The sequence below is a fragment of the Ammospiza nelsoni genome, chromosome 2 (genome assembly GCF_027579445.1).
Source record: "Ammospiza nelsoni isolate bAmmNel1 chromosome 2, bAmmNel1.pri, whole genome shotgun sequence".
In the NCBI taxonomy this organism is placed as follows: domain Eukaryota; kingdom Metazoa; phylum Chordata; class Aves; order Passeriformes; family Passerellidae; genus Ammospiza; species Ammospiza nelsoni.
The window spans coordinates 101,722,612-101,739,011 of NC_080634.1; the positions used below are offsets into that span (position 1 = coordinate 101,722,612).

Genomic DNA, 16,400 nt, shown 5'->3' on the forward strand with positions numbered 1-16,400 from the left:
CAAGTCCAGTCAAAAGGAATTTTACTGCATTACTGATTTACCAGGGAAGCAACAGTACAAGATTACCAGACTTCTCTTACTGAGTTAAGAATAATTTAGGGATAAGAGCTTCCTGGGAGAAAGAGTCACTTAAACTCTGTGCTTGTTCAGCAAAGGTGCTGTCAATGAGATGCATTTTGGTCACAGGCATGACATCTAAGTTAACTGTTAAGCAAAAAGTCTATAAAGAACACTTAGATCAGATTGTTCAGTATTCTAGCATTTGAGGCTTTTGCTTTCTTCCTGCTGAGGTCCTCAAAACCTCTTATAAAGATGAATAAGCTGAACTTCTCAACAAGCCCCCTAGTGTATGTACTGTCTCACTACAATAACAGGAACACATCAGGCAGACAAATAAAGGATGACAACTTCAAACACAGGTTTCTGAAGTTTAGTATGTATGTTCATATTAAGACAGCATTCTTCATTTCCATCAAATTTAAGAGGAAGTAGAGATGTTCAACATCTTGGCATTCCTCTTAAAGCAACATCTACACTAAAGTCACACTGAATCACATGAGCTTCTTTTCCCACACTCCCAGCTATAAACCTGCTGTAACTCAAATACCAGCACTCCACAGCATGCTTAGATAAACTAAGATCAGTACAGCCACTGGCAGACAGGGAACTGGCATTCCAGGTCCCAGGGAACTGGCATTCCATGCACCAGCTCCACCCAGCTGTCCTGGCTGCACCCATGGGAGCTGGGTCCACAGAAGGCCCAGATGCCACCTAGGAGTTGAAGCCTGCAGCATTCCTTAGCAGAAAACAAGAAGCCTGGCCTTGCTCTGGTGTACTTTCAGGAGTTGCCAACACTGTCAGACAGACTCAGCCTGAGGCACATACACAGAGCAAAGACTTTATATATAATTTCTAGGTACATGTATCAACTCCTCTGCAACTGTCCAGAGCACACAGCTCAGTTTCCTCAGCAGTACCTTGAGCTTTCCAATGTCTCTCTTCCATTACTTCCAGCAGCAGCAAGCCATAGGTTTCACAGAGCAAAGATACACATTCTCTTAAGCTCAAATTCTGTCTTTACCATAGGATCCAAGGACATTTTCTTGACAATATTTTACAAATTAATATGCTTTGTATAAAGAGAACCTTGTCTGTCATGAAACATATCTAAAACTCTGCACAACTCTTGCTCTTCAGACTCTCTAATTTTGCAAGTAGAGATTAGTTTTCAATATTAAAGCAGTGAAAATTGGGGCACTTTTCCTTGTTTCTCTGGTAAGGGGCATTTTCTCAATTGTTGCCTTCTGGTACTGAATAACAGCCTCTGCTGGACACAGTGTGTGCACTTGAGAGGATTCTGCTGCTACACAGCAAAAGGTTCAATCATGAGGATCAGAGATGTGGTACAAAAGAGTAACTTTCACATTTCTCCTTCAGTTCACAAAACAACATGTTTCAAAAGCATCTCTGAAGCACCCACACATATTGCAGAGAGCACTCTTATTTCACAGGCATTTCTCAGAAGCTTCAGCATCTCAGCCTCTACAGACTGTGGCTGAAGTTCATGCCAAACAAGCCTTTTTTGGTTTGTCAAAAAGTTTGTCAACAAAGGCTGTTAAAGGCAGGGAAGTTGAGCAGATATTTATAAATTCACCATCCACACTGCTTGGACAGTTTAGGGTAGTGAAGAAGAAAGAAAAAGAAACGGTGGGGAGTCTGTAGTTCCAAGAATTTGAGCTACAGTCTTATGATGAAAAAGGCAGATAAAAACCAGGGAAAAGCAATTACCAAAAATGAAGGAAAGAAGGAAAACATGGTGGCAAAACCCCTGAATCAAAGTCTGTTTTCCTAGAGGCATGCAAGCTTTAAACAAAACCAAAAGCTTCATGGATCTGGTACAATTCAAGCAAGTTACAAAACATGGAAAATTCCATTACTTCCTCTTCACAGAAGAGACAGTGGCAACTACCATCTTTCAGAGAGAAAAAACCTGAGGGGAAAAGTCTGCAGATTGCAGTTTTGAAACAAACATCTTCATTCACCATTTCCGTTCATTTCTAAAAAAAATATTTTCCATCTAGCATAAAAAGAATTTAAGTTCAGACATTATTTTTGGGAAAAGCTGGAGGCTATGTGTGGGCAATAGGAACAGAGGCTTTGATGGAAAAAACTAGCTAGAGCATTAACAAATGATAGACTATTATCCTTCGGTAATGAACTGACATGATGGTACTTTCCCTTGCTTTTCTTTGCTTTTAAATAAAGGATTCTGTCTGTGTCCTGTTAACTACTACAGAATGGTTATCAATGTACTTGCAATGCTGTACTCACTCAATTTTAGCAGTGATTTTCTCTTATATGCAAAAGGAAACAAGGAAAATTTATATAAGGACAAACTACATGTTTCAAAGGCTAAATTTAAAAGTCTAATAAATATGTGCAATAACAATTTACAGAACTGTTAGGGCTGTGAATCTTCCTTTCTTGATTTTTGCCCTTTTAATTCTTGCAAATGTAAAAAGGCAATTTACTGCATCCTATCCTTTACATCTAGGATGCCTGAAGAATCTGCTACCATATCTAGGTCTGACAGGTATGGTAACCCAGCAGAACAATTTCATGCTTTTCAGCTGCCAGAGGGAAAACTTAAATGCAACCATAAACATGCCCAGGATGCACACAGAATGTTTGGATCACCAGATACATGAAGAACCAGAACAACAGACTAGCTTGACAAGAAAACCCTCTTAAAAAGAGAATCACTATATAATTATGATTGCATATCAAGAAACAAATGTAGAGGAATTAAAACTGTCTGTAAGGGTCTTAACCAAATGCCATTTATCTAAAACATGAGATAAGTTGGTAATGTATTAGTATGTCTGAGTTCATACAGCCTCAGCCAAAATTTACTCATAATTACTTCTCGCCATTCCAGGAACATGTAATTGACTACAATACATGATACAAATACAAAAACTAGTAAGAAATTGATGTGACTTCAAAGACAAAAAAAAGATTGGTTTAAAAGAGGCTGGTTGTGAACTGCGTCATTGCAGAAGTGTTAAATAATGCAGCAAGTTTGCCAGTTTCAAAGCCCTTACTTTGCAAGTCAGCCAATCACTGCAAATGCCCACTGAGAAAACAAAACCAAAAATCCTACAGAGGTTAGAAATCCGCTTGTTCTTCAAGTTTGTGGCTGCTACAAAGAAATGAAATAAAACTTAAGCTTTCTTCTTTGGCTACTCTGACACAACATCTTTCATATCTGTAGAGCTTTTCTCTTGGCAATTAGCATTAAGGTTTGTATGCCACCATCTAGGCTCAAATGCCTTTCACAGAGCCACAGAATCATTAAGGTTGGAAAAGACCTCCAAGATTGAATCACCTCATTCCCACCTACCTCAGGCCTATTTAAGTCTTTCACAGTTAAAATTTGCAAGATCTTATCCTCTGATGTCATTTATGTGATCATTTATGTCCAGTAGGCTCTAGATCAGGTGAAGAGACTGATATCAGGTAGGACTCCTTTTAATCTATTTGATTATCCTTCTACATGCCTAAGAGACATCTGTGGATCAGGTGTGGGAACCAGCTGTATCTCACATGAAAAATCAGGACTCACTACACGTGTCCAAAATAGATGCATTAATGCTGTGTAGTATTTCCTAACTTGGACAGGTAGAAAATCACCAAACTAATGGAGGTCGTACTTGACAGAGATGGGTATCCCCTTCCCTAAGAGCCAAATTCCCGTTCCTATTTGCCCCTTTATGCTCTGCTCCCTTGTGACTCCCAGCTCATTAAGCTGCCCGTAAGGGCGTATCTATCTCTTGCAAACTCTGCCTTTAGAAGAGCAAGCTGTGTGTGTCTTCTCCCAGACGAATGAATATCAAGGTGCAGGGGTCAGAGGCTGTGAATTCCACCCGGAGCCCCTTATTGATGCCAGAGGAAGAACACATGAGACACAGCCTTCCCTTAATGTCCCATAACGACTGGCTTTTACTTTAACTGATTGTCAAGGTCCCTATTGGTATTCTACCGTGGCACACCCAAACAATCTCATTTGCTTTCAATGCTATGTGAAACTCTTGCCTCACCCTTACAAACGTCTCTCTCAGAAGTGGAGGTGTAAATTTCAGGCATTACTGAGGTTAATGCTACCCAAGTTTCTCTATAAATCTGCTCCTAAAGACATGCAGTTTGGGATTAAAAGGAAAAGCCATTAGAGAGAAAATGCTCAAGTAACTGAGGGTTTCTTTTGCAGATGCATTATCTCAATCTTCTCAAGCACCAATACAGAATGTCAACTGTTAAACGTTATGAAAGATATAACATTATATAGCATCATTATGGATCACAGCTTAATGAACCTCTAAATTTAATTTTGTTCATAAACAGCAATCAGGAAAATTAATAAAACTACCTCTTAAAGTCAAGTACTACTGCCTTCAACATGGTCTCCATACCAGCTCATTTCCAAATCATTAGAGAAACAATGATTTTCCCCTCCTCCTGCTGCTTATGTTTCTTCTTTTGAGAAACTTTACAGAATAAAAAATTTCTTCTATTTTCATTTTCCCTCACCATGGAAGAAAAGATGCACCACAAACAAGATAATACTGTGTTTTCAATTACTCACAAAATTAGCATTTAGAAAGCACCATTCACCCTAGATTTCTATGTCACTTTTAAATTTAATGTAAGTCAAGTACTTGTTTACTCTTTTCTGCTCTGAGGAATTATGATGCTTACTCAGCACTATCCTCACTTTATCAGAGAAGCTGCAGTAGTGAAAGACCAGAGCCTGCTTGAACTTGCATGAACACCTGCAGCAGTGCCACTGAAGCACATGGAGCTGCACTCATCCAGAACTAGGTTACTACATAGCACAGAGCAGAGACCAAATCATTCCAAAAGGCTCTGAGTACTGCTGTGGTGAAAGGAACAAAAGTAAAATCTGTATTCTGAGTCACAAACTTCTTCCCTATTCACCTGCTCATCATAAAGAACAAATCATATTTTTAGCAAACACAGCCAGTGAGGGGTCGGGAAGAGACTAAATAGCTACACCAAGGTCATACAGGAGAACATCTCTAAGCCCTGATTTCCCAATTTCCAGGACAACACCTTCAATCACTCACATACCTTTAAATACCACTAATCATACTGGTAAAAAAAAAATCCAAAGAAAATGTTCTGCATTCCCAGAAGTAGCCCAGTGTCTTAAAGCACCATGTATCTCATCAAAGGAACATTTCAACAGAGAACACCATGCTGATTCTGCAAAAGCACAATGAGAAAGGGATTCATATCAGGCACTACCACAGAATTCCTTAACTCACTTTGCTAACTAGATCAACTGTGCATCACATTGATGAGAAGTGTAAAGTTAAGCTGAGTTATCAACTCACCCTCTGATACCTGCTGATCAAAGAACTTAAAATACTTTTTATTTCCCTTTCAATCATTGCCTTTATTATACATTTTAGAATGTTTTCTCTTTCAGAGAAGCAGAAAAAGCTCTAATAAACATTCATTACACATTTTCTACTGGAGTCATGTGAGAAAAGTTATTTTTATTATTCTGCTTTCTTAAAACAGATAAATTTTTCTGCAACATCTGCATATGAGTAAAGTATCAATAAAGTACAGAATAATCCTTTATTCTTTTAAGGATTTCACAGAAACAAAGATGACCAATACCTCTGAGGATCAAGACCTGAGAAAAATCATAAGACTTACATTCCCTACCAAAGGACTTGGGTCCAGATCAAGATGCTCAACAAAGAGAAACTTGTGGTATAGTACAGAATGAAGAGGATGCAGGGGGAGGAGAAAAGGGTAATGAAATTTTACTGCCAGGTTAGCCAAAAAATAACAAACAAAATGGCTGCTCCATGTTATAAAATACATTGAGGGTTACTCTAGTGTTCCGTGATGTATTCAAGCATTTCCTGTGGGTTCCCCCTCAAACATACAGCACATTAACTAGATTCATTCATAAACATTCTGGAGCTTTTTTCCTCAGCACTAAAGATAAATTACTGTCTTCTGGACAAAAATATTATTTTCTTTTTTGCAGTCATAATTTTTTTTCTCTCTCACCAAAAACTTCCAAACATTTTCTGACACTTACTTCTAATGAGTGGTACTTAAGTGTACCCATCAGTTCTGCCTATTTCAGTCAGCTGACTTCCTCACTTGCAGTGCCTATTTCTGTGAATTCTTACACAACCTGTAAATGTTGAAGCCACCCAGCACTCAATGTTACGGCCACCAAATACCACAAAACACATACTGCAGTGAGATGCCACAGCTTGTCTGAGTTATCCCGGTTCCTGCCCCAGGTCTGCCAAACACCTCTCCCTCCCCCTCCCTTGCCCCCTGCTGAGTGCTGTCTGTCAGTCCTGACATTCCAGAGTGATTGACAGAGTTCAAAAGATGCCTTTCAGCCCTGGGGGACACTGGACCATCCAGGCGTCATTTGTCCTCTGAGACTTCCCCCCATACCTGGTTGGTGGGATCCCTACCCTTCCCTCTCCCCGGGGTTAAAAGGAACAACAACCACGTGGTTCGGGGAGGTTCTGTTACAGCTGTTATGGGATTCAGAGGCCTGTGGGCCAGGAATAAAGCTCTGGATCGAAACTCTCCAGCAGAACCCGACTCCTTTCCTTCACCTCACCTTAAAGCTTCTCCACCAGAGGTAAACCTGAGCTCCTGCATGCCTGGACTTGTCCCAAGCACCCAGCTACAGCATCCAGCCAGCCAAAGGTGTCTCTGGGGTGAAACCACCACAGCTGCCGCCTTGGTCAAGCAGCAAGGGCCAGACAAGCCTAGGCATGTCCCATCCGTTTATATTGGTAATAATTCCAATAAACACAGAACAAGCATGGACTTACGCAGCTCTTCTCGGTGCCTCTCTGTCTCTGCAAAAAACTGACGAAGCTCCTCTGTGATCTCCATGTTACTCAAGTCATATTCTATCTCTCCTTCAGACTCAGAGTCTTCCTCCATTTCAGAGTCCATTTCAGCATCCTCTTCCATTTCGGAGTCCTCATCGGCATCCTCCCTCTCCTGGTAGGCACCTGCGTACTGCTGAGCTCCCCCATGACACGGAGCTCTGACATCTGGTCCGTAGCTGGAAGAATAGTGTTGGATATGTGGGAGGTCATTCCCGTGCCAATCTGAGTAGTGGCTGCCTGGAGAGGCTGCAGCAGGATGCCAGGGATGCCATGGCAGGCAGTACAAGGACTCCATGGCTCTCCTGTAGGCTCTCTGGTGCCTGTGCATCCAGCGCATGGCTGAGTCATAGTGCCTCCAGTACCTGGCGTACACCTTGTGAGAGTACCACGGCTCCGTGTCCTCCTGCAGCCAGAGCACACAGGGAGAGGGAAAGAACACAGACAATCAACCACACACCACAGCAATCATGCTTCCCCCCAAAAAGAAGGTATAAGAGAGAGAGAAATGAGGGGAGCAACTAAATGCAAGCACAATGCTGCCTTTTAATCTTTAGTCATCCTTTAGCTATGATAGAACACAGAGATTTGAAAAACAACGTGTGTGAGCACAGCGCACTTGCACCACACCTCATTACTCCTACAAGAGACTCTTTTGGCATCAACTATCACTGAAGAACTGGAAACAGAGAAGTTGTAGTGTCCAGAAGGTATTTTCCAAGTGCTCATAGCTACTACAGTAAGAAACAGTCTGTTTTAGGAAATATGCCATGTGGATATAGTCCACAATTCCTTAGACACTCACATGAGTTTTAAGAATTGAGTAATTCCAAGGTGTAGATATTACATCCTATACTTAATTTCCAACTCCACAGACAGAAAACACAAGAGATTAGGATTCCTCTGCATTAAACAAATGCATTCATTTTAACAGTAACATATTTCCTCCAGTAATGTATTTCCTCCATCTTCCTGCCAAAGTTTCTCAGAAAAGGTCAAACAGCAATTCAGACAAGTTCGTATTTCCACCGTGGCCACAATCAAAAATGAGACTGCATTTAGGCAAATGCAAGCTGCCAGTAAATCTCCATTTTGTATCCATCACAAACCAAAACATGAAAAGAGGCAATAAAGTGCCACTGATAGAGTACAGAGAAAAACAGTTCTATACAAAGAAACATAGTGTAAAACACCTTCTCCTGTCTTCCAGCTAATCTTAGTTTTTCTTGAAGAAGTTTCATGCTGTTCAGATTTCACCAGCAACTACAAAGCCCCACAGTCCCTATAGCCTTAAGCTCCCTTCATACAAGCCACTTCATCTCCCACCTCATCCCGCCCTCAAAAAGCAGAATAGAGGATCTTAAAAAAACAAAGCTATAAACTACACTAGAGTCTAGATCAAGTAAACTAAAAAGCAAATATTTTCTCCCTTTCCCTCATGTCTTAACTTCCATAGAAAATACTTTATCTGGAGTAAAACAGAATGCCTCTACTTTAAATAGGAAAATTTTAATTAAGCCATGTTCTGGCAAACACTCAAAACTATGGCAAAACTAGCTGATGTTTTCAGAGATGCATGTGACATTTACAGTCTTTTATTAAGGTGGTTTCTTCTCCTTTTGTTTTTCCTTTTAAGGACATACAGGACAAAAACCTTTAAGTCTGTTTTCTTGATCTACCCTGGCATCATTTGGTCCCTTTAAAAAATGATTCCGTGGTGAAAAGAAATCCCAAGGCAAAACCAGAAAACTCAAACCTAAAAAATACTTTCCATTTAACACTATCCAGAGAGGTTCACTTAGTTTACTTACACTTGTTTTCACTTTCTGGTTCTAAGACAATAAAGCAAATGCTAGTGAGTTTGGAATAAAAATTGCAACTCTTATGCTGGCTTTTTTTCTGGAAAATTTAGCCTATTATTCCATAAGAGATCAATGCTATATCTTTTTTAGGTCATTCCTAAGTGCTCTCAGAAACAAAATATCTTCAGCTAACAGAGTACATAAAGAAAACCTCCACAAATTTGCATTCCTTACGGTATTCCTGATCAAAAACTGCACCCTATTTGTGAAGGGCTGTGTACCTCAGCTATGTGATTTAAAAGTGCAGTCAATTTATCTTTTCTGAAAAGAAAGAATTCATGGAGATGAAACTTCACTGCTATTCTCCTCTTGGTCTAACACTGCACTGCTCCAAGACCATGCATTTGGAGCTCCCAAAATGCAGCATTCTCAGGATGAGTGGGTAGAAGGAAAGCATCTGCCTTCCATATGGAATTTCTTCATCCTTAATCATCCAACTACCTAACAGCTAGGATGAACAATGCTTTATTTACTGTTTCCCTTTGCTTAAGAATGTCATACTGACTCCTCATCCTTCAGCAGACAGATGAGAATGTCCTATTATCAAACCTGATACATTAACAAGTTACTTTTAAAACATTTTGCTTATTTTTTTCCTTAAATATTAAAATACTTTAAAATCCAGTTTTGAAAGACCATGATGTTTGACAAAAGCAGGTATCTCCTACATTCTATATATCTGCAAAAAAGACAATATATTCTTTTAAAGCTCAAAAATTATCTCCAGTTCTTATAAAATGTTTCTAAAAAGGAACTTGATGACTTTACTGAAAGCTCTGGAATCAAGCTGGTTGATTTGTCTGGCTGACTAGCTCCAGTTGTTAATTTAGGGGAAAGGAAGACAAAAAGCCAGTTCATACAGATGGAACTGTGATGCTGGTGCTTGTCCAACTACTTTTTGTGAGGGTTTTTTGTTGAAAGCAACCCTTGAAAACCTCCTTACATTTGAATTTTAAAAATACATCTGTTAAAAAAGAAATTACAGAAATGTTTTACATTTGGGTGGAAATGGAAAGGAACACTTTTAGTCTCACTTAATTCTGTGTCTGTGCTTTTTCAGCTGTGGAATAAATGGAAATAAGAGATTTCCTCAAGGAAACAAAAGCTATAAATCCAAGGCAAATGATCAGAGTCCTCTGTTATTCTCCTGTTATTTCTCTGGAGTCTTCCCAGGAGTAGACAAATCACTCATTGTTGTAATCTGAAATCTATTTTCAAAGCAATTTAGTGACTTTTACATCTAATTTTTACATGTCTGCACTCACAGTTCAATGAAAGTATTTATATGCATGTTATATATAAAATGTGACTAAGCTATTCCATAGAAACCTGTGAAGACCTCTTACCATCTCTTGTGGAGTTTGTTCTGGTGATGATCAAGGTGAACTAGAAAAGAAAAGAGTAGCTTTTTAATTCATAAAAATATATGTATTAAGGTGGTCACAGGCACTGAATAGATTTTTTGTTATATTTGAGCACTATGACCTACAGCTGTTAAGTATCCCATCCCTGTTGGGGCAAGTTGAAGTCTCTTACTGATAGATCTTGATTAGCAGCAATAAAAATCCCATTCCTTAAAACTCTCCACTACAATGAGAAAGTTAAAATAGAGCCTTCTACAAAATGCAGTCTGAAATGCTGGAACTGAACATTTCTCCCATTGCTCTTCTCTTTTTTTCATGCTTCCTCAACCTTTATTCTCCAAATTAATGCCAAACAAAAACCATCAACTTAAAGGAAACAAATTATTTTCACTTTTTAGCTGTGTTTGCACAGGAACTTGCATTAAAAAAAGCAATTGCCATAAAATGATTAAACCCATCCTGATTCCACTCATGCAGTGAGGTTTCTGTTTAACCTGTGGTGGACTTTTGACCACATACTGTCTTTTCTTTCTCTTTGGCTCTCTTTTTTTTTTCCCTCCCTCCAGCATCTGATCCTGCCTCTCATGAAGAAAACACAGGTCAGTTCAAGTTGCAACCACAATTTTTAAATGTGAGGAAAAGGCATAAGGAAGAGGGGCAACCAGACAGGAAAAAAAAATAAAAGAAAAACATGGTTGTGAGGGTAGAAAGGGAGAATAAGAACTCTATAACCACCAGGCAGGATGTATAATCACCAACCAATAAAAACCAATATCCAGGGTGGTTTACCAGTACGTATCACTGAGAAATATTCTTAATCTCCTCTTATCTGACAATTATTTTATTACACTAATAGGTTAGCTGCTTCATTCACATATTTCTCCTGACATTCTCACCCTCAGCCTGAACTTTATTTAACTGCCAGTGAAAGGTAACAGAAATAAGAGTACACTAAACTACCTATTGCAACTCTCAAGATATGGTCAAATGCTATTCCCAGAAACACTGGAATATAGCCAAGACAGCACTTAAAATCCCTGTAGATTCATACCAGGATAAAGCCAGGGTTTTCCAAAATGCATATGAATACAGTACAGTTGTGTTCTGCCTCATATTTAACAATACTCAGTAAAGAGCAACTTTTTGTCACTTAAGACAAGCCATACTGCATGAAAGGAGAATGGAATGGCCAAACAAAATGCAAATCATGCAGCAACTACAAAAGCAAATGATGGTCCTTTTGGATGTGTCCAAAGGCCACACTAAGCTCAAAGCCATAAACCCGTGGTAACACCATAACCCCATGTCTGCAAGAAGCTCTAAACACAGGAGCAGTCCCACTGCAGTTGATGGAAACACTCATGCCAGCAAAGGCTGCAGATTCAGGCATAAGGCAACTAAAGCAGGCTGGATTCTCTCCTGCCTGCTTGGAGGAAGAAGGAAACCCAGCTCTGAGATCACTGCAAAACACTGCAGTGACTTAGCACCCAAAACCCATGCACAGATAGAAGATTGCTGTGCCATCCCTCTTTGTGCATTTCAAATGTCTCATTTACAACCACTGCCTTCTTCAGAACTTTCATCTCCACTCTCATGATGTACACATATACTTTTTGTCTCTTCCCCATATATATCTTTCCCAGATACATCTGGATACTGTCAAGGTTGCCATAAAGTCTTTTTCTCATACTTAAAAACCTAAGCTCATGATATCCAATTCTTTCCTTTTCTACTACAGAAAAGTAGGTTTGTTTAATTTTCATGTTCACTCTAATTCCTACATGACAAAAATGTCTTTGAAACAGTTTCACAATAAACAGAAATCAGGATTGATCTCAATGTAAATAATTTTTAAAGCAGTAATTGGTAAAGTCTGATACTTTATTATTAACACAAAACATGTACCTATGTTTCTGACAGGGAAGGAGAGGAAAAACCCTGGCAAAACCATCCAACTATATTAGTTTACCAAATATGAAAAACCTGTTTTGCCAAACATAGAAACATTAATTATTTTCATAAATTATTTATGAAACATTAGACTACAAATATAAAGCAGAACACAAAAATGCTGCAAGCAAGGAAATGAAATTAAAAAGTGAGTTTGTTTTATTTTCAGTTGAATTACTCTTCCAAAACAAACTACATCAAATTTGAAACATGACAAGCAGCAGAAAAATAAATGTAATAGTTCTACTTCTATAATTTATACTTCAAAAAATGAAATATGTAGCCACTGAATATATGAAACTCATGACCAAATGTACAATTTAAAATGGGAAAGAGATTTGTTTGCTTATACTGATCATTAATGATGGACATTTTTTCTAGTTTCTTGTCTCAGTTTTAAAATATTCCTCCACTGATAATGAACCAGGGATGTACTCCCTTTCATCAAAACATATCTGTCCCCCTTACCAGCTTGAGGCAGGTGAGCATTAGAAAAAATAAATAAATCCCATCAAAGCAATGACAGCATTTAACTCCCTTGGAGTCAATAGAAATGGAGACAATGTCTGTAATACCTTAAACTCAAATTCAATGCACTGGGGTTTATAACTTGGTAAGTAAATCCCACTCTGGGACCACTGTGGGACTAGTAGTGTGTTGGATACAGTGTGGCCACATAAAGGAAACAGGGACAACTCCCAAGCCCAGTGCAGACCAGTGAGGGTTCCACTATTCACAATATCCATCGACACAAGATTAACTAACCTATTGCATGATACTATGGTAAAAACATAGTATGTTATAAAAGGAAGGTGGAATTTCAATAAATTCAGCAGGTTTCAACAAAACACATTTTTACAAAACTTTCATGAAAAAGCCAACTACATTTGAATTGGAAATGACCCTAACAACAGAGAGCTGACCAGCCCCTCTGCCCACTGCTGCTTTTGTCCCTGCTGTGAAAACTGTCTTCAGTCAGGCCAGAGCTGCCCTAACTCAGTATTGTTTCTGGCAATGGTTAGTAGGAGATACTCAGTAAAATGTGACGCTAACATAAAGGAATTACTTTTCCAGGTACATTTCTCCTGATTTCAGCAAGTGGTAGTTCAGAAACTTTTATTTTTTTATCCCCAAACTGGTTTTGGCATTTAAAGCCAAAACCCCCATGAGTAACAGGTGTTTCCAATAAATCCCCTGGCAGTAAACTTCACAGTTTAAGGGATGAAACATAATTTTGTGCTGTGTATTTTGAACTCACTTTAGTACATACTAGCTAAAAAAATGTGAACATAACAACATCAATAGCTTGCATCCTCCCATGAACACTATTTCATTTTATATTTCTGATGCAGAATTACCACCAGAAGAGGGAAATGTCTGAAAAGTGGTCTGACATTCTGTGCTTCAGATTAACGCTGCGCATTGCTGTGACGTTAACTTTAATACCAAAGTGCCCTAGTTACAGTCACAAAGAAACACAAGCCTGTGATTGCTGGGACAGCTGGCAGCAAAAGTTATTTCTCTTCCAGAGAAGGGGTAAAAATTCCCAACACTTTACCCTGTGTTCTGGTTTGACAATGGCTGTAAATACAAGACTTGTCCAGAACTTAGGATACAGTTACAGCCCCTTCTCATCCCCTTCTCATCCCAACAGGAATGCTATGAACACCCACCTATCACTATGATGTTCACATCAATGTCCTTAAAACAACAGCAGCAACTCCTGTGAATGGAAGGGAAACAAATTAGCATAAAGCAAAATAATGTCCTCAAACTTTAGCATATGTATTACAGATCTTTTGGCCCTATCAGAAGTTGAGGCAGTGTAATCCACTATGGGTCCCCAAAAGAGGGTCTTTATTCTCTGAGCTTCAGGACATAAACCCAAAAGCTATTTTGGCCAAAAATCAGAGGGAAGAAATAAATTGTGAAAGCTGTACAATTATCAGTAGCCCAGTTAGCTTAAGTTTTATATCTATATCTGGTCAATTAAGTCATAAACAAGGAACAGGATGGCACTTCTCCAGTGCAGCTTTTGAAGTAAGTAATTTCCTTGTCTCACAAACCTCGTGCCCAGACTCCGGTAAGTGACCGAAAGGCTGGAGCAGCGCTGAGCAGCTCCGGCCCGTGCTAGCAGGGCACACAATTACACCCAGGGCTGCCAGGAGCACGGGCCCTGTGCCCCGGCTGCCCCAGCGCACGGAGCGCCGCTCTGCCCGAGCTCGCTCATCGCCGCCTCAGGCCCCGGGCCGAAAAACTGCACACAAACGCCAAAGCCCCGCGCCCGTACGGTACCATAACCACCGCCTGGGGCCACAATCCCCGGCCTTGGCCCCGCCAGGCGCTCGGGTTCCCACATCGCCTTCCTGAGCCCTTCGTTTTCCCGCTTCCGCCGCCGTTTCGCCCCGGCTGCCACGGCCCTCAGCCCGGTCCCCTTCCCGGGCGGGAGGCCGCAGCCTGCGTGGGGGCACCGCCGTCCCCGCACCCACCCGGGCAGCGCGGGGCTCCGGCGGGCACGGAGAGCCGGGCACGGTCTCCTCCAGCGCTCCCTCGCTCCGTTCCGGCGGGGCCCAGCGCGGCTTCCCCCGCCGCTTCCGCCGGCGCTCCCCGGGCCAGCGGCGCCATCTCGTGGTGCTGTGGGGAGGCGCGGCCGGGGCCCCGCTCCCCACAGCCGCCCCTGGAGCTGCCGGCCCACAGAATTCCACGATCAGTTGGTTTGGGAAACATCTGCGACATCATCCAGTTCAACCTATGACCGAAAATCTAAACCATGGCACTGAGTGCCACGTCCAGTCTTTCCTTAGCCACCTCCCTGGGTAGTTTATTCTAATGTCTAATCCCCTTTTTGTGAAAAACTTTGTCCTTATGTCCAATCTAAATCTATGCTGGCACAGCTTAACATTATTTCTTCTCGTCCTGCCACTTGCAATCCCGGAAGAGAGACCAAGAAGAGACCTCACCATAGCCTCCTTTCAGGGACTTGTAGTGAGTGGTAAGGTCACCCCTGAGCCTCCTTTCCTCCAGGCTAAACAGGAGAAAACAGGCTAAACACCCCCACTAAACACCCCCAGCTCCCCCAGCTGCCCCTCACAGGCCTTGTGCTCCAGACCCTTCACCAGCTTCATTTCCCTTCTCTAGCAAGTTCTGAGTTCCTGCTGTCCCACCTGACCCCTGGTCGCCATCTCCAGTTCCAGAGCACGCACACAGTGCTCACCAAGCTGACACGTTACTCAAAATATGTGTGCGCTATAGTGGTGGTGCTGTGGCCCTGCCATACTTTATCCTCTGGTTATTATATTTTCCATAGTTAATATCTAATTTTCTGTTCAGCATTGAGCCAGTATTTTCATGCGACTGTGAATGAGCAGTCCCTTAGGGACCTGTCACATCTGGCAGAGCAGGGACTGCATTTTCCCCTATGGAGCATTTTACACTCTCTGTATTAAATTTGCCAGCTATTACCTGGTGCCATAATGTTAGTGTGTGTTTCTTCATGGTCAATAAACCACTGAGCTGTACCATTCTGAACAGCCCAGGATCCTCAGCATACTGTGCCACCCCATTGTCTGTGCCTTTCTCTGGGCACCTCATGGATGGGCTGTAACACGCAAGTATGGCTCATGCTCCTGATCCCAGCAAGAAGGGCTCCCCTAGGGCTTCTCTCCACTAAGGCTACTCTCTTCTGTAATTTCCATGCTTTTAATTAATACTTTCAGCACAGGATTATTCCCGTTTTTCAGCTCTCCTTGTGTGCTTACTGCTCTAGCTGCTTGCCTGCTGAAAATTTCAGCAATCATATTGAGACAACTTCTCTTTGTTACCTGCTTTAATTAAAAATGCCCATTGTGAAATGAAATTTCATATTGAGTCTCACTCATATAGCAGATTTCTACATTTATTTCCCATATATCTACTAAAGTTAGTTTTAAAAATAATTGTTACTAATCTGCCTGGTAAGGGTATCACATTTAGTACTTCACAAGATCTTCTTTAAAAGTAGTAAAAATGGTAGGATGTAAATATATTTTCAGCATTTTCAGAGCACTAAGTCACTGCTTCTGAAATTCTATTGGCTTCTACATCATCTGTGTATTTTTTTTTCTTCCAGTTACTGTGTCACTGTATAGTTTCCCATGGAAGTCAGGCATCTGTGCAGAACTGAGAAGTCTAGATACTGCAGTGGATTTTAATTCAGCCCCATTCAGCCCCTGCATCCCAAGTATTTTGTGATTTCCCTGTGCATGGCCAAAAAACTCAGAGAG

At 40.8% G+C, this 16,400-nt stretch overlaps 1 protein-coding gene across 2 annotated transcripts in view; it reads right to left on the bottom strand.

Annotated features, from left to right (window-relative positions):
* The window catches only part of GEMIN8 (gem nuclear organelle associated protein 8), a 28,664-nt gene extending 13,928 nt beyond the window's left edge, over window positions 1-14,736 (bottom strand). The window contains exons 1-4 of one of the 2 annotated variants that reach the window (XM_059466910.1): window positions 14,628-14,736; window positions 13,812-13,861; window positions 10,171-10,210; window positions 6,903-7,368 (exon numbers count right to left, since the gene is read on the bottom strand). In XM_059466910.1, the coding sequence (XP_059322893.1) occupies window positions 6,903-7,368; window positions 10,171-10,173 (469 nt within the window). In that variant the 5' untranslated portion in view covers window positions 10,174-10,210; window positions 13,812-13,861; window positions 14,628-14,736. Of the gene's footprint in view, window positions 1-6,902; window positions 7,369-10,170; window positions 10,211-13,811; window positions 13,862-14,428; window positions 14,552-14,627 lie in introns of those variants that run through there. The other variant, XM_059466909.1, reaches the window with a different exon arrangement.
* Between the last annotated feature and the right edge of the window lie 1,664 nt (window positions 14,737-16,400).